The sequence below is a fragment of the Ranitomeya imitator genome, chromosome 2 (genome assembly GCF_032444005.1).
Source record: "Ranitomeya imitator isolate aRanImi1 chromosome 2, aRanImi1.pri, whole genome shotgun sequence".
NCBI lineage: Eukaryota > Metazoa > Chordata > Amphibia > Anura > Dendrobatidae > Ranitomeya > Ranitomeya imitator.
Genome location: NC_091283.1, coordinates 259,323,137 through 259,342,113, shown reverse-complemented (window position 1 = coordinate 259,342,113; position 18,977 = coordinate 259,323,137). Strand labels below are relative to the sequence as shown.

At 45.4% G+C, this 18,977-nt stretch overlaps 1 protein-coding gene across 1 annotated transcript in view; it reads right to left on the bottom strand.

The window, feature by feature from the left end:
• The window catches only part of LOC138662990 (oocyte zinc finger protein XlCOF6-like), a 47,237-nt gene extending 40,581 nt beyond the window's left edge, over positions 1–6,656 (bottom strand). Inside the window, exon 1 of the mRNA XM_069749023.1 lies at positions 6,615–6,656. Within this exon, the coding sequence (XP_069605124.1) occupies positions 6,615–6,641 (27 nt within the window). The 5' untranslated portion in view covers positions 6,642–6,656. The remainder of the gene's footprint in view (positions 1–6,614) is intronic.
• Between the last annotated feature and the right edge of the window lie 12,321 nt (positions 6,657–18,977).

Below are 18,977 nucleotides of genomic sequence, written 5' to 3'. Positions count from 1 at the left end.
GTTTCACCAACAAGAAATATCCATCACTATATGGAAAGCAGAGTCACTGCACAATGTTAGTTAAGTCTCGTCCATAACTACTTTATTATACTCTATTATCCTGTACACAGTGGAGGAGATAGAAATCACAGGTCCGACAGCAACAGCTGGAATTGGGCCCTCCGACCTAAAGAAAAAAAATCTATATATATAAAGCTGAGTGTATGTATGTATGTATGTATGTATGTATGTATGTATGTATGTGTGTGTGTGTCAAGCCACGCCCATTCCACATAGCAATCAATCACTAAGCATCTTTCATTTCACCAGAGCTGTATAAAAGAAGCTGAGCTGTGATTGGTTGCTATGAGCAGCGGTTTTCCCACTCCACAACACCTCAGCAGACACTGACCAGGTGGGAGAAATCTCGCATCCCTGGGAACATAAGCTCCAGCCATTGTCTGCCCCCCAGAAAGGAGCAGAGAGCACATGACAGAAATGAATCCCCCTCCTCTATTACTGCCGTGCTCTATTGTTACTGGCGTAGAAAATCGCATCATCAGCGGCCGCACACAGAGCCGCACTGCCAGGTTACATAACAGCACATCTCCAGGAACTCGCTGCTCAGCGCCACCCAGCTCGGGACTATGGGATGGAAAATGTATGATGGGTATATGGGCACGGAACTATGGGATGGAGGATGTGTGATGGGTATATGGGCACTGGACTATGGGATGGAGGATGTGTGATGGGTATATGGGCACGGGACTATGGGATGGAGGATGTGTGATGGGTATATGGGCATGGAACTATGGGATGGAGGATGTGTGATGGGTATATGGGCACTGGACTATGGGATGGAGGATGTGTGATGGGTATATGGGCACTGGACTATAGGATGGAGGATGTGTGATGGGTATATGGACACAGGATTATGGGATGGAGGATGTGTGATGGGTATATGGGCACTGGACTCTGGGATGGAGGATGTGTGATGGGTATATGGGCACTGGACTCTGGGATGGAGGATGTGTGATGGGTATATGGGCACTGGACTATGGGATGGAGGATATGTATGATGGGTATATGGGCACTGGACTATGGGATGGAGGATATGTATGATGGGTATATGGGCACTGGACTATGGGATGGAGTATATGTATGATGGGTATATGGGCACTGGACTATGGGATGGAGGATATGTATGATGGGTATATGGGCACTGGACTATGGGATGGAGAATGTGTATGATGGGTATATGGACACTGGACTATGGGATGGAGGATATGTATGATGGGTATATGGGTACTGGACTATGGGATTCAGGATGTGTGATGATCTCGCGCTTCGACTACTTCAACATCCTTTTCTGTGGCCTCCCTGCTAAAACCCTTGCACCTATCCAGTCCATCCTTAACTCTGCCGCCTGACTAATTCCTCTCTCTCCTCGCTACTCCTCCGCTTCTCCCCTCTGCAAATCTCTTCACTGGCTCCCATTCCCTCTTGCCTTGTCCATGTATGGTTTGGTGCAGTAGCCCATGAATCATCAGATTGTCCTGGTTCTCCGACATCTGACGCCGACCTTGTTAATCCAGTCTACGTCCGAGCCGGCATGACTCTCTTTGCTCGTGACACTCTCATGTTTATTGAGGTAGGCACCATAGTGTTATGGACCACTACTGGTATATTATGTCCAACAGGGCAGAGCCAGGATTTGAACCCCAGTCTCCCACATTGGTGGCTGTGATTTTACTAAACGCGGCACATGTATTGTCGGCTTCTATTATATCTTTTACCAAATGTTATCGACATTTTCCGATGTTAAGAAAAATGCTCCTGTTACCGATCATAAATCCGAATGTACCATATTTGTGCCGAATTTATGTTTGGTGATCGTTTTCCGAACATATTCGCTCATCTCTAATTATGGCCACCACAACGTGCTACACAAAATAAAACCCCACTCAGTATGGAGGCATTTACAGTCCACCACAACCCCAGTATAATGACCCCTACCAGCCACACATTCAGTATGAGAGTCCCAACAGCTCTTCTCTTAATATGATGCCCCCACAATTCCTGATATAAACACACACACTAGTAATAGTAAGCACGGCACTCTTGGCTTCTTGGAGGTGCACAAGTTAGGTATCCAACCCGTCAAATATAAGCAATAAATTACTTGGCACTCAGGATATCTTTTTGCAAGATAAGAAGTGAACAATTCGTTTATTTAGTGCATCCAGTTCAAAATTAAACGTTTTCGGTCTAATCAAAAGACCTTCATCAGAAGAAGTCCCGGGAGAACGCGACTCCTTCAGCACGGCCCCGGTGCCCTTTGAGGATACAGCGCTACCGCTATTGCGAGTGTTTCGCCCCTCTGCAGCGCTCAGTTCCCGTACCTCCAGACTCTTCAAGGCGCTTTTTTCTCCCGGACTCCGTCTGATGTTGGCACCCCTGTGGGCCCACACATATTTCTCGTGGCTTCCAGTACTCCAAAAACTGTTTCTGATGAAGGTCTTTTGATTAGACCGAAAACGTTTGATTTTGAACTGGATGCACTAAATAAACGAATTGTTCACTTCTTTTCTTGCAAAAAGATCTCCTGAGTGCCAAGTAATTTATTGCTTATAAACACACACACTGCTCAGCCAACCCGGTTCCTGAGGAGCGCTGCTCTGGTCTGTGCGGTGTGAGTACTGAGGCTCCGTACTACAGGTGTGATGTAGTGACGTCATTGTGTCTGCAGTGCACGGAGTGTCAGACTCAGAAGTGAAGGCTGAATGGTGGATCAGGAGCTTTCCACTCCCTGATTCACTAATCTATTCAGCGGTATCACCGTCATGGGAATGTGGATATCGCTGAAATTGTGATGACGGGAAGGAGAGGGTGACAAATACCACACCCCACCGAACCCTGTCAATTCATAGGCATCATAGCAACCGAGTGGGCTACCTTTATGGAAAATACACTCCTGCCTATCCAACTACCAAATGGAAATATCTCATAGATCCTGGGTTCATTAGTATTTCCACCAAGAATGAGGTTAAGTGAGTATGTTATTAATTGTCGGTGGTCGTAGGTAGTCAGTGAGGTGGATGGTACCATATTGTGCATGTAGGGGGCAGTACTGTGGGAACATTAGAAAGTGGGGGGATGGCAGTACTGTGGGGACATATTGTGTGTGATGGGGATGCCAGTCCTGTGGAAATGCAACACCCCAGGTAACAGGTTGTTGCAGTGATGTTGCCTTCCTTTGGGGTGGGCAATGTCATGCGTGGAGGCAAGGAGGATTCCCTTTACCAGGTAAGCACACGCATTCAACACATTCTGAATCCAGGCCAGGAGGGGAAGCTCAGGACCCGGATTCAGGTGAGCTTCCCTCAAATATGGATACAGTGGGGCAAAAAAGTATTTAGTCAGTCAGCAATAGTGCAAGTTCCACCACTTAAAAAGATGAGAGGCGTCTGTAATTTACATCATAGGTAGACCTCAACTATGGGAGACAAACTGAGAAAAAAAAATCCAGAAAATCACATTGTCTGTTTTTTTAACATTTTATTTGCATATTATGGTGGAAAATAAGTATTTGGTCAGAAACAAAATTTCATCTCAATGCTTTGTAATATATCCTTTGTTGGCAATGACAGAGGTCAAACGTTTTCTGTAAGTCTTCACAAGGTTGCCCCACACTATTGTTGGTATGTTGGCCCATTCCTCCATGCAGATCTCCTCTAGAGCAGTGATGTTTTTGGCTTTTCGCTTGGCAACACGGACTTTCAACTCCCTCCAAAGGTTTTCTATAGGGTTGAGATCTGGAGACTGGCTAGGCCACTACAGGACCTTGAAATGCTTCTTACGAAGCCACTCCTTCGTTGCCCTGGCGGTGTGCTTTGGATCATTGTCATGTTGAAAGACCCAGCCACGTTTCATCTTCAATGCCCTTGCTGATGGAAGGAGGTTTGCACTCAAAATCTCACGATACATGGCCACATTCATTCTTTCATGTACCCGGATCAGTCGTCCTGGCCCCTTTACAGAGAAACAGCCCCAAAGCATGATGTTTCCACCACCATGCTTTACAGTAGGTATGGTGTTTGATGGATGCAACTCAGTATTCTTTTTCCTCCAAACACGACAAGTTGTGTTTCTACCAAACAGTTCCAGTTTGGTTTCATCAGACCATAGGACATTCTCCCAAACCTCCTCTGGATCATCCAAATGCTCTCTAGCAAACTTCAGACGGGCCCGGACATGTACTGGCTTAAGAAGTGGGACACGTCTGGCACTGCAGGATCTGAGTCCATGGTGGCGTAGTGTGTTACTTATGGTAGGCCTTGTTATATTGGTCCCAGCTCTCTTCAGTTCATTCACTAGGTCCCCCTGCGTGGTTCTGGGATTTTTGCTCACCGTTCTTGTGATCATTCTGACCCCACGGGGTGGGATTTTGCGTGGAGCCCCAAATCGAGGGAGATTATCAGTGGTCTTGGATGTCTTCCATTTTCTAATTATTGCTCCCACTGTTGATTTCTTCACTCCAAGCTGGTTGGCTATTGCAGATTCAGTCTTCCCAGCCTGGTGCAGGGCTACAATTTTGTTTCTGGTGTCCTTTGACAGCTCTTTGGTCTTCACCATAGTGGAGTTTGGAGTCAGACTGTTTGAGGGTGTGCACAGGTGTCTTTTTATACTGATAACAAGTTTAAACAGGTGCCATTACTACAGGTAATGAGTGGAGGAAAGAGGAGACTCTTAAAGAAGAAGTTACAGGTCTGTGAGAGCCAGAAATCTTGATTGTTTGTTTCTGACCAAATACTTATTTTCCACCATAATATGCAAATAAAATGTTAAAAAAACAGACAATGTGATTTTCTGGATTTTTTTTTCTCAGTTTGTCTCCCATAGTTGAGGTCTACCTATGATGTAAATTACAGACGCCTCTCATCTTTTTAAGTGGTGGAACTTGCACTATTGCTGACTGACTAAATACTTTTTTGCCCCACTGTATATATCCTGGTCTGGAGGAGGAGTTAGGCAGTCTGAGAGAGACACAGAAGGAGAAGAAAGTCTGAGATAGCAGACATTGGAGCTGGCAGCCAGGATTGTGCTGCGGCTCCAGGGAAGAGAGAGAACCTGAAAGGTTGTTGCATGCAGTGGAGCATTGAGGAAAGAAGCGCAGGAGTGGAACAGGACTAAGAGGGGAACTGTGACCGGGCACCCTCAGAGCCAAAGCACAGAAAACGGGTACCGGGAGCCCAAGGCTTTTGTGGGACTCTAAGACACGAAGCAGAACCAGAGGGCACTAGATTACACGTTAACTACCTACACCAACCAAGCATGAGGTACAGCAGTACTCTAAGAGCCCGGGTCGTGGTAGAGACCCTATAAAATGTCTCAAACTGCCCACCGTGCAGGCAACTGTCCCAGGATAGGAGAGAGGATTCCTTGCAAGTAAGCTACAAGCAACAGGGACCTCGCCATCTTAGCGCAAGTAGGAATGGCTTACGGACCTCCCCTGGGAGAGGGATCACCTTTGCCTCCAAGCTGGCTGGACCACACCACCACCCGTGCCTGGTATCCTGGACTGTGGCCTGCTAATAACAGTAAACCAGGTAAAGACTTTACAACTTGTGGCCTCCACTTATTCTTTGGCATACACCATCTTTGCCACACACCTTGGGAGCCCTGTGGACCCCGCTTCACCTGTGGGAAGTGTCACCATCATTGCTGCAACATCCCCCAGAGGACCCCTTTAAAGCAGCGCCGGTCACCCTGATCGAAAACCACAGGTGGCGTCACGACAGACTTTATCACAATTCCCCTTTAAAGCAGTTCCCCTTTTACAGTGAGTCCCAGGGCAACGGACCGGGTCGCAGCCACCATGACATCCCCTTTAACAGCGACCGGACCCGGTGCCGAGAATCACGCTGCCCTCTGTCTGTAGTTATCCACTATTGTGGGAACAAAATACTAAGTTTGGTGGGATGATGGTATTGTGGGAACTTTATACTGTGTGTGGGGGTATAGCGGTACTGTAGGAATATTATACTGTGTGTGGGGGTATGGCGGTACTATGAGAACATTATACTGTGTGAGGGGGTATGGCGGTACTGTAGGAACATTATACTGTGTGTGGGGGTATGGTGGTACTGTAGGAACATTATACTGTGTGTGGGGGTATGGCGGTACTATGAGAACATTATACTGTGTGAGGGGGTATGGCGGTACTGTAGGAACATTATACATTATCGCTGGTACACCTGGTCAGGAGACCTTGATGACGCAGTTACTGATATTATAAAGGCCGGAGCCCCAAAGGCAGAAAATATTTGGCGCCAAGCAAAGGAAAGGGGTGCAGGGAAGAATCTGAGGTACCAGCTGATGGTAAAGTGCCCGAGGCAGCTGGGTGTGGGGCAGAACCCTGCTTACAGGGCATAATGGGGGCATTACACTGAGTGGGGCCAAGAAAGGGGCCCTGTACTAGGAGAACAATCCGCTCCATCACTTCCTGTCCTCCATAGTTGGCTCGTATGTATCTATTACAGGAAACACAACAACAACGTTATGATTCTTATAAAGAGTCTCCGTGCAGAAGGGGTTAATGTCCCCGCGCTCAGTAATGGGGAATCTCCACATACCTCCACCTGCAGAGCCGCACTCCACATATATGGCTGCTCTGTGCGCACAGGACCTGTGATGAGGTCACAGGGGGAGGAGTCAGGGGTCACGTGATCCGCAGTGCAGACGCTACATGGAGACTTCTCCTCAGTCAGTGACATTTCCGCCATTATTCGCCCTCACTACTGGCACAATTACCTCGCGCCGCCTTTTCTACACAATGTTCTGTGTGGAATGTAACGTGTGATTTCTCTGGAGACAAATAGACCCCACACATGAGGGAATTATTACCGGTTACCGGACGTCTAGTATATGGCGGCATATGATTGTGCTATCGCCTCCACACCAGGAGCTAAAATGCCGAAATCTCGCTTATTTAACCCCTTCCAGTGTCCGGCTAAGGGTCATATACGGCCATGCCCCTCTCCAGTCACTGTGGGGGTTTGTTAATAGGATGGAGGGCGGCGTCCATGCTTGGACTTCAGAGAGAGTAATAAAATCACAGCTCACCTTCCCTGTCCTTTACCCCTTACACATGACCTGTTTAGCCAATTACCTGGAGATAAATGGTTTTACAGACTTACCATGAGAGGGGCATATAACCTTATACGTATCGCCATGGTGACGGGTGGAAGACCGCACACAATACACCTGAGGGGCAGATTGAACATTTGATGCTGCCATTCGGGGTAACCAATGCTTCCAGTCTTTGAAAATGTCATTAATTATATTTTTTCTCACTTATTGGTGGATTTGTGGTGATTTTCCTGGATGAATTATTGAGTTCCTCACGTACTCTGGAGGAGCATGGTGAGCATGTCAGACAGCTGGAGTGGGAAAAACATTACCTAGCAATCCGTTTTTGACATTTCGACTCCATCATTAAAAAATGTCCTAGCACCAAGAAAGATAACAAAGAAGATGGAAGAGTCACTAAAAGTGGCGTCTTCTGAATAAAGTCATTACATGCGATCTGACAAATTGTCTATGTTGTCCTGTGATCTGCCATGGTCTCTCTGAATTCACCCTTATTTCTACAGGTGACATTTTCCCTATGAAAAGTCCCATGTCATGTTCCACCAGTTCTGTCCTCTATGTGATTATATGCTAATGTCAGAATGTATATGTGGGAAGGACGACCCAACCCCCCCACAAAAGGCTGAACTCACACCGTCCCAAGATCCAATAGGGTTTTCTCAAACATGGGCTTTCATGCCACTGCACCATCAAACACTAGGGTTGAGCGAAACGGGTCGGCCAGATTCAGAAGTCGCCGACTTTTGGCTAAGTCGGGTTTCATGAAACCCGACCCCTGTGTGGGTCGGCCATGAGGTCGGCGATCTTCTGATCTGGAATCGGAATTCCGATACCGAGTTCCGATATGTTTAAGATATCGGGAATCGGTATCGGAATTCATATTTAAGTGTAAAATAAAGAATAAAAATAAAAAAATATTGATATACTCACCCTCGGACGCGCCCTGGTTCTCACCGGCAGCTTTCCTTCCTAAGAATGAGCACCTGAAGGGCCTTCGATGACATCGCGGCTTGTGATTGGTCGCGTGAGCGGTCACATGGGCGGTCACGCGACCAATCACAAGCCGCGACGTCATCTAAGGTCCTTCAGGCGCTCATTCTTAGGAAGGAAGCGTCCGAGGGCACGTCCGAGGGTGAGTATATTCCTAATAGGTATATACTCACCCTCGGACGCGCCCTGGTTCTAACCCGCAGCCTTCCTTCCTAAGAATCAGCACCTGAAGGACCTTAGATGACGTCACGGCTTGTGATTGGTCGCGTGATGCCCATGTGACCGCTCACGCGACCAATCACAAGCCGCGATGTCATCGAAGGTCCTTCAGGCGCTCATTCTTAGGAAGGAAGGCTGCCGGTTAGAACCAGGGCGCGTCCGAGGGCGAGTATAGCAATATTTTTTATTTTTATTCTTTATTTTACACTTAAATATGGATCCCAGGGCCTGAAGGAGAGAGTTTCCTCTCCTTCAGACCCTGGGAACCATTAGAAACCCAATGCACTGCATTGGGTTTCGTGTTTCGGCCGACCCCGACCCGATCCTATAAAAAGAAAAGTCGCTCAACCCTATCAAACACAATAAAGATGACAAACAACGGAAAATATTCCCCACAGAGGAGATTCCCCCACAGGCTCAGAATCGCACTGGACAACGACATCGGAAAGAAATCATGTGGATTTATAAACTAATCACCTTACTGCAAATGGACTCAGCGAAATCACAGATGTATTTTTGTGACCTCCTTTCTGACTTCATAAATTGTATTATTTATTATAACAGTTTATTGTCATATTCATAATACATTTTATTGGTCTGTTCATTGGGAATCTTAATTATTGTAATATTTTAACATACTTCTAATACTTTCATAAATGTCATTGTCATATTTATCACTCTTATTTATAATACAGTTTTCATGCATTTCTACTATAATAACACATCGTTTATTTATCACATCGGGTAACTATTCTTTTCATATCCCGATATATACTATATTATATACTGCACACTTGACACAAATTCCTGTGTGTGTAGTTTAGTGATGAGCGAGCACTAAAATGCTCGGGTGCTCATTGCTCAGGGTCGAGCAAATTGGAATACTCGGGTACTCGACCTGAGCAACGAGCCCAATGTAAGTCTATGGGAAACCGAGCATTTTTGCCGCAATCCCCCCGGGGTCCTTTTAGGGTCTAAAAATGTCAGAAATCAATGGGAACAGTGCTCAAATGACACAGGAACATCATTGGGTAGACTCCTGGAAACATTTCTGAATATCATCAGTATATAGTTTATACCTGTATATCATCTCCTCCTGTAGATAGTACAGTTATATGAAAAAGTTTGGGCACCCCTATTAATGTTAAGCTTAATGTTTTTTAAAAATTGTTGTTTTTTTTTGCAACAGCTATTTCAGTTTCATATATCTAATAACTGTTGGACACAGTAATGTTTCTGCCTTGAAATGAGGTTTATTGTACTAACAGAAAATGTGCAATCTGCATTCAAACAAAATTTGACAGGTGCATAAGTATGGGCACCCTTATCATTTTCTTGTTTTAAATACTCCTACCTACTTTTTACTGACTTACTAAAGCACTTTTTTTGGTTTTCTAACCTCATTGAGCTTTGAACTTCATAGCCAGGTGTATGCAATCATGAGAAAAGCTACGTAAAGTGGCCACTTGCAAGTTGCTCTCCTGTTTGAATCTCCTCTGAAGAGTAGCATCATGGGCTCCTCAAAACAACTGTCTAATGATCTGAAAACAAAGGTTATCCAACATAGTTATTCAGGGAAAGGATACAAACAGCTGTCTCAGAGATTTAACCTGTCAATTTCCACTGTGAGGAACATAGTAAGGAAATAGAAAAACACAGGTACAGTTCTTGTTAAGGCCAGAAGTGGCAGGCCAAGAAAAACATCAGAAAGGCAGAGAAGAAGAATGGGGAGATCAGTCAAGGACAATCCTCAGACCACCTCCAGAGAGCTGCAGCATCAACTTGCTGCAGATGGTGTCACTGTGCATCGGTCAACTATACAACGCACTTTGCACAAGGAGAAGCTGTATGGGAGAGTGATGCAAAAGAAGCGGTTTCTGCAAGCACGCCACAAACAGAGTCGGCTGAGGTATGCAAAAGCACATTTGGAGAAGCCAATTTCTTCTTGGAAGAAGGTCCTGTGGACTGATGAAACCAAGATTGAGTTGTTTGGTCATACAAAAAGGCGTTATGCATGGCGGCCAAAAAACACAGCATTCCAAGAAAAACACTTGCTACCCACAGTAAAATTTGGTGGAGGCTCCATCATGCTTTGGGGCTGTGTGGCCAATGCCGGCACCGGGAATCTTGTTAAAGTTGAGGGACGCTGTTGTGAATTCTGTGGCAGAGCTCCCTCCTGTGGTCACAAGTGGTACTTTGGCTGATTCTCTCTATGAGCTTCCGTTGGTGGAGGAGAGTGGTACTGCGGCTTCTGAGTTTCCTTCCTCAGGTTATGTGGTGAAGTCGTTAGGTGCTGCTCTATTTAACTCCACCTAGTGCTTTGATCCTGGCCTCCAGTCAATGTTCTAGTATTGGACCTGTTTCCTCCTGGATCGTTCCTGTGGCCTGCTGCTCTGCATAGCTAAGTTCCGCTTTTGTTATTTTGTTTGCTGTTTTTTCTGTCCAGCTTATTTGTTTTTTCTTGCTTGCTGGAAGCTCTGGGACGCAGAGGGTGTACCTCCGTGCCGTTAATTCGGTACGGAGGGTCTTTTTGCCCCCTTTGCGTGGTTGTTTGTAGGGTTTTGTGTTGACCGCAAAGTTACCTTTCCTATCCTCGCTCTGTTCAGAAAGTCGGGCCTCACTTTGCTAAATCTATTTCATCTTTACGTTTGTCTTTCCATCTTACTCACAGTCATTATATGTGGGGGCTGCCTTTTCCTTTGGGGTATTTCTCTGAGGCAAGGTAGGCTTATTTTCTATCTTCAGGCTAGCTAGTTTCTCAGGCTGTGCCGAGTTGCATAGGGAGCGTTAGGCGCAATCCACGGCTGCCTCTAGTGTGGTTGGAGAGGATTAGGGATTGCGGTCAGCAGAGTTCCCACGTCTCAGAGCTCGTTCTATGTTTTTGGGTTATTGTCGAGTCAATGTATGTGCTCTGACTTCTATGTCCATTGTGGTACTGAATTACCTCATCATAACAGTATTGGAGGCCCCAAAGAGTACTAATGATTCTCAATAGAGGGAAAAAAGAAGTTCTGAGACCATTTTTTTCTCTGCACTGTGTTTTGCCTTTTTTTCCCCCTAGACATTTGGGTGGTTCAGGACACAGGTGTAGCGATGGACATTAAAGGTCTGTCTTCATGTGTGGATCAGCTCACGGCAAGAGTACAAAATATTCAAGACTTTGTGGTTCAGAATTCTATGTTAGAACCAAGAATTCCTATTCCTGATTTGTTTTTTGGAGATAGAACTAAATTTCTGAGTTTCAAAAATAATTGTAAACTATTTCTGGCTTTGAAACCTCGCTCCTCTGGTGACCCAGTTCAACAGGTTAGGATCATTATTTCTTTTTTACGTGGCGACCCTCAGGACTGGGCATTTTCTCTTGCGCCAGGAGATCCTGCATTAAGTAATATCGATGCGTTTTTCCTGGCGCTCGGATTGCTGTACTATGAACCTAATTCAGTGGATCAGGCAGAGAAAAATTTGCTGGCTCTGTGTCAGGCTCAGGATGAGATAGAGGTATATTGTCAGAAATTTAGAAAGTGGTCCGTACTCACTCAATGGAATGAAGGTGTGCTCGCAGCTATTTTCAGAAAGGGTCTCTCTGAAGCCCTTAACCCCTCTGTGACCTTAGACGTACTATCCCGTCGAGGTGCCCTGGGCTTATCTGACCCTGGACGGGATAGTACGTCATAGCCGATCGGCCGCGCTCACGGGGGGAGCGCGGCCGATCGCGGCCGGGTGTCAGCTGCTTATCGCAGCTGACATCCGGCACTATGTGCCAGGAGCGGTCACGGACCGCCCCCGGCACATTAACCCCTGGCACACCGCGATCAAAGATGATCGCGATGTGCCGGCGGTGCAGGGAAGCACCGCGCAGGGAGGGGGCTCCCTGCGGGCTTCCCTGAGCCCCCCGCAGCAACGCGATGTGATCGCGTTGCTGCGAGGGTCTCCTCACCTCCCTCCCTGCTCGAGCCCCGGATCCAAGATGGCCGCGGATCCGGGTCCTGCAGGGAGGGAGGTGGCTTCACAGAGCCTGCTTAGAGCAGGCACTGTGAAGGCTGCAGCGCTGCATGTCAGATCAGTGATCTGACAGAGTGCTGTGCAAACTGTCAGATCACTGATCTGTGATGTCCCCCCCCTGGGACAAAGTAAAAAAGTAAAAAAAAAATTTTCCAAATGTGTAAAAAAAATTAAAAAAAATATTCCAAAATAATGAAAAAAAAAAAAATATTATTCCCATAAATACATTTCTTCATCTAAAAAAAAAAAAAAAACCAATAAAAGTACACATATTTAGTATCGCCGCGTCCGTAACGACCCGACCTATAAAACTGTCCCACTAGTTAACCCCTTCAGTAAACACCGTAAGAAAAAAAAAAAAAAAACGAGGCAAAAAACAACGCTTTATTATCATACCGCCGAACAAAAAGTGGAATAACACGCGATCAAAAGAACAGATATAAATAACCATGGTACCGCTGAAAGCGTCATATTGTCCCGCAAAAAAAGAGCCGCCATACAGCATCATCAGCAAAAAAATAAAAAAGTTATAGTCCTGAGAATAAAGCGATGCAAAAATAATTATTTTTTCTGTAAAATAGTTTTTATCGTATAAAAGCACCAAACCATAAAAAAATGATATAAATGAGGTATCGCTGTAATCGTACTGACCCGAAGAATAAAACTGATTTATCAATTTTACCAAACGCGGAACGGTATAAACGCCTCCCCCAATAGAAATTCATGAATAGCTGGCTTTTGGTCATTCCTCCTCACAAAAATCGGAATAAAAAGCGATAAAAAAATGTCACGTGCCCAAAAATGTTTTCAATAAAAACGTCAACTCGTCCCGCAAAAAACAAGACCTCACATGACTCTGTGGACCAAAATATGGAAAAATTATAGCTCTCAAAATGTGGTATTGCAAAAAATATTTTTTGCAATAAAAAGGGTCTTTCAGTGTGTGACGGCTGCCAATCATAAAAATCCGCTAAAAAACTCGCTATAAAAGTAAATCAAACCCCCCTTCATCACCCCCTTAGTTAGGGAAAAATAAAAAAAAATGTATTTATTTCCATTTTCCCATTAGGGCTAGGGTTAGGGCTAGGGTTAGGGCTAGGGCTAGGGTTAGGGCTAGGGTTAGGGCTAGGGTTAGGGCTAGGGTTAGGGCTAGGGCTAGGGTTAGGGTTAGGGCTAGGGTTAGGGCTAGGGTTAGGGCTAGGGTTAGGGCTAGGGTTAGGGCTAGGGCTAGGGTTAGGGTTAGGGCTAGGGTTAGGGCTAGGGTTAGGGCTAGGGTTAGGGTTAGGGCTAGGGTTAGGGCTAGGGTTAGGGCTAGGGTTAGGGTTAGGGCTAGGGTTAGGGCTAGGGTTAGGGTTAGGGTTGGGGCTACAGTTAGGGTTGGGGCTAAAGTTAGGGTTAGGGTTTAGATTACATTTACAGTTGGGAATAGGGTTGGGATTAGGGTTAGGGGTGTGTCAGGGTTAGAGGTGTGGTTAGGGTTACCGTTGGAATTAGGGTTAGGGGTGTGTTTAGATTAGGGTTTCAGTTATAATTGGGGGGTTTCCACTGTTTCGGCACATCAGGGGCTCTCCAAACACGACATGGCGTCCGATCTCAATTCCAGCCAATTCTGCGTTGAAAAAGTAAAACAGTGCTCCTTCCCTTCCGAGCTCTCCTGTGTGCCCAAACAGGGGTTTACCCCAACATATGGGGTATCAGCGTACTCAGGACAAATTGGACAACAACTTTTGTGGACCAATTTCTCCTGTTACCCTTGGGAAAATACAAAACTGGGGGCTAAAAAATAATTTTTGTGGGAAAACAAAAAGATTTTTTATTTTCACGGCTCTGCGTTATAAACTGTAGTGAAACACTTGGGGGTTCAAAGTTCTCACAACACATCTAGATAAGTTCATTGAGGGGTCTAGTTTCCAATATGGGGTCACTTGTGGGGGGTTTCTACTGTTTAGGTACATTAGGGGCTCTGCAAACGCAATGTGACGCCTGCAGACCAATCCATCTAAGTCTGCATTCCAAATGATGCTCCTTCCCTTCCGAGCCCTCCCATGCGCCCAAACGGTGGTTCCCCCCCACATATCGGGTATCAGCGTACTCAGGACAAATTGGACAACAACATTTAGGGTCCAATTTCTCCTGCTAACCTTGGAAAAATACAAAACTGGGGGCTAAAATATAATTTTTGTGGAAAAAAAATATTTTTTATTTGCATGGCTCTGCGTTATAAACTGTAGTGAAATACTTGGGGGTTCAAAGCTCTCACAACACATCAAGATGAGTTCCTTAGGGGGTCTACTTTCCAAAATGGTGTCACTTGTGGGGGGTTTCTACTGTTTAGGTACATTAGGGGCTCTGCAAACGCAATGTGACGCCTGCAGACCATTCCATCTAAGTCTGCATTCCAAATGGTGCTCCTTCCCTTCCGAACCCTCCCATGCGCCCAAACGGTGGTTCCCCCCCACATATGGGGTATCAGCGTACTCAGGACAAATTGGACAACAACTTTTGGGGTCCAATTTCTCCTGTTACCCTAGGGAAAATACAAAACTGGGGGCTAAAAAATAATTTTTGTGGGAAAAAAATTTTGTTTTATTTTTATGGCTCTGCATTATAAACTTCTGTGAAGCCCTTGGTGGGTCAAAGTGCTCACCACACATCCAGATAAGTTCCTTAGGGGGTCTACTTTCCAAAATGGTGTCACTTGTGGGGGGTTTCAATGTTTAGGCACATCAGTGGCTCTCCAAACGCAACATGGCGTCCCATCTCAATTTCTGTCAATTTTGCATTGAAAAGTCAAACTGCGCTCCTTCCCTTCCGAGCTCTCCCATGCGCCCAAACAGTGGTTTACTGCCACATATGGGGTATCAGCGTACTCAGGACAAATTGGACAACAACTTTTGAGGTCCAATTTCTTCTCTTACCCTTGGAAAAATAAAAAATTGGGGGCAAAAATATAATTTTTGTGAAAAAATATGATTTTTTATTTTTACGGTTCTGCATTATAAACTTCTGTGAAGCACTTGGTGGGTCAAAGTGCTCACCACACATCCAGATAAGTTCCTTAGGGGGTCTACTTTCCAAAATGGTGTCACTTGTGGGGGGTTTCAATGTTTAGGCACATCAGTGGCTCTCCAAACGCAACATGGCGTCCCATCTCAATTCCTGTCAATTTTGCATTGAAAAGTCAAATAGCGCTCCTTCCCTTCCGAGCTCTCCCATGCGCCCAAACAGTGGTTTACTGCCACATATGGGGTATCAGCGTACTCAGGACAAATTGGACAACAAGTTTTTGGGTCCAATTTCTCCTGTTACCCTTGGTAAAATAAAACAAATTGGAGCTGAAGTAAATTTTTTGTGTAAAAAAGTTAAATGTTCATTTTTATTTAAACATTCCAAAAATTCCTATTAAACACCTGAAGGGTTAATAAACTTCTTGAATGTGGTTTTGAGCACCTTGAGGGGTGCAGTTTTTAGAATGGTGTCACACTTGGGCATTTTCTATCATATAGACCCCTCAAAATGACTTCAAATGAGACGTGGTCCCTAAAAAAAAATGGTGTTGTAAAAATGAGAAATTGCTGGTCAACTTTTAACCCTTATAACTCCCTAACAAAAAAAAAAATTGGTTCCAAAATTATGCTGATGTAAAGGAGACATGTGGGAAATGTTACTTATTAAGTATGTTGTGTGACATATCTCTGTGATTTAATTGCATAAAAATTCAAAGTTTGAAAATTGCGAAATTTTCAAAATTTTAGCCAAATTTCCGTTTTTTTCACAAATAAACGCAGGTACTATCAAAGAAATTTTACCACTATCATGAAGTACAATATGTCACGAGAAAACAATGTCAGAATCACCAGGATCCGTTGAAGCGTTTCGGAGTTATAACCTCATAAAGGGACAGTGGTCAGAATTGTAAAAATTGGCCTGGTCATTAACGTGCAAACCACCCTTGGGGGTAAAGGGGTTAAGGATGTCATGGTGGGATTTCCCATGCCTGCTGGTCTGAATGAGTCTATGTCTTTGGCCATTCAGATCGGTCGACGTTTGCGTGAGCGTAAATCTGTGCACCATTTGGCGGTATTATCTGAGCATAAACCTGAGCCTATGCAGTGCGATAGGACTTTGACCAGAGTTGAACGGCAAGAACACAGACGTCAGAATGGGCTGTGTTTCTACTGTGGTGATTCCACTCATGCTATCTCTGATTGTCCTAAGCGCACTAAGCGGTTCACTAGGTCTGCCACCATTGGTACGGTACAGTCAAAATTTCTTTTGTCCGTTACCTTGATCTGCTCTTTGTCATCTTATTCTGTCATGGCATTTGTGGATTCAGGCGCTGCCCTGAATTTGATGGACTTGGAGTATGCTAGGCGTTGTGGGTTTTTCTTGGAGCCCTTGCAGTGTCCTATTCCATTGAGAGGAATTGATGCTACTCCTTTGGCCAAGAATAAGCCTCAGTACTGGACCCAGCTGACCATGTGCATGGCTCCTGCACATCAGGAGGTTATTCGCTTTCTGGTGTTGCATAATCTGCATGATGTGGTCGTGTTGGGGTTGCCATGGCTACAAGTCCATAATCCAGTATTAGATTGGAAATCCATGTCTGTGTCCAGCTGGGGTTGTCAGGGGGTACATGGTGATGTCCCATTTCTGTCTATTTCGTCATCCACCCCTTCTGAGGTTCCAGAGTTCTTGTCTGATTACCGGGATGTATTTGATGAGCCCAAGTCCGATACCCTACCTCCGCATAGGGATTGTGATTGTGCTATCGATTTGATTCCTGGCAGTAAATTCCCAAAAGGTCGACTGTTTAATTTATCTGTGCCTGAGCACGCCGCTATGCGGAGTTATGTGAAGGAGTCCTTGGAGAAGGGGCATATTTGCCCGTCATCGTCGCCATTAGGAGCAGGGTTCTTTTTTGTGGCCAAGAAGGATGGTTCGCTGAGACCTTGTATACATTACCACCTTCTAAATAAGATCATGGTTAAATTTCAGTACCCCTTGCCGTTGTTATCTGATTTGTTTGCTCGGATTAAGGGGGCTAGTTGGTTCACCAAGATAGATCTTCGTGGTGCGTATAATCTTGTGCGTATTAAGCGAGGCGATGAATGGAAAACTGCATTTAATACGCCTGAGGGCCATTTTGAGTTTCTAGTAATGCCATTCGGACTTGCCAATGCTCCATCAGTGTTTCAGTCCTTTATGCATGACATCTTCCGAGAGTACCTGGATAAATTCCTGATTGTATACTTGGATGATATTTTGATCTTCTCGGATGATTGGGAGTCTCATGTGAAGCAGGTCAGAACGGTGTTTCAGGTCCTGCGTGCTAATTCTTTGTTTGTGAAGGGATCAAAGTGTCTCTTTGGTGTTCAGAAGGTTTCATTTTTGGGGTTCATTTTTTCCCCTTCTACTATCGAGATGGACCCTGTTAAGGTCCAAGCCATCCATGGTTGGACTCAGCCGACATCTCTGAAAAGTCTGCAAAAGTTCCTGGGCTTTGCTAATTTTTATCGTCGCTTCATATGCAATTTTTCTAGTATTGCTAAACCATTGACCGATTTGACCAAGAAGGGTGCTGATGTGGTCAATTGGTCTTCTGCTGCTGTGGAAGCTTTTCAAGAGTTGAAGCGTCGTTTTTCTTCTGCCCCTGTGTTGTGTCAACCAGATGTTTCGCTTCCATTTCAGGTCGAGGTTGATGCTTCTGAGATTGGAGCAGGGGCTGTTTTGTCGCAGAGAAGTTCTGATTGCTCGGTGATGAAACCATGCGCCTTCTTTTCCAGGAAGTTTTCGCCTGCTGAGCGAAATTATGATGTTGGCAATCGAGAGTTGCTGGCCATGAAGTGGGCATTCGAGGAGTGGCGTCATTGGCTTGAAGGAGCTAAGCATCGCGTGGTGGTCTTGACTGATCATAAGAACTTGACTTATCTCGAGTCTGCCAAGCGGTTGAATCCTAGACAGGCTCGTTGGTCGCTGTTTTTTGCCCGTTTTGACTTTGTGATTTCGTACCTTCCGGGCTCTAAAAATGTGAAGGCGGATGCCCTGTCTAGGAGTTTTGTGCCCGACTCTCCGGGTTTATCTGAGCCGGCGGGTATTCTCAAAGAGGGAGTAATTGTGTCTGCCATCTCCCCTGATTTGCGGCGGGTGCTGCAAAAATTTCAGGCTAATAAACCTGATCGTTGCCCAGCAGAGAAACTGTTTGTCCCTGATAGGTGGACGAATAAAGTTATCTCTGAGGTTCATTGTTCGGTGTTGGCTGGTCATCCTGGAATCTTTGGTACCAGAGAGTTAGTGGCTAGATCCTTTTGGTGGCCATCTCTGTCGCGGGATGTGCGTTCTTTTGTGCAGTCCTGTGGGATTTGTGCTCGGGCTAAGCCCTGCTGTTCTCGTGCCAGTGGGTTGCTTTTGCCCTTGTCGGTCCCGAAGAGGCCTTGGACACATATCTCTATGGATTTTATTTCAGATCTTCCCGTCTCTCAAAAAATGTCAGTCATTTGGGTGGTTTGTGATCGCTTCTCTAAGATGGTCCATTTGGTACCCTTGTCTAAATTACCTTCCTCCTCTGATTTGGTGCCATTGTTCTTCCAGCATGTGGTTCGTTTACATGGCATTCCAGAGAATATAGTTTCTGA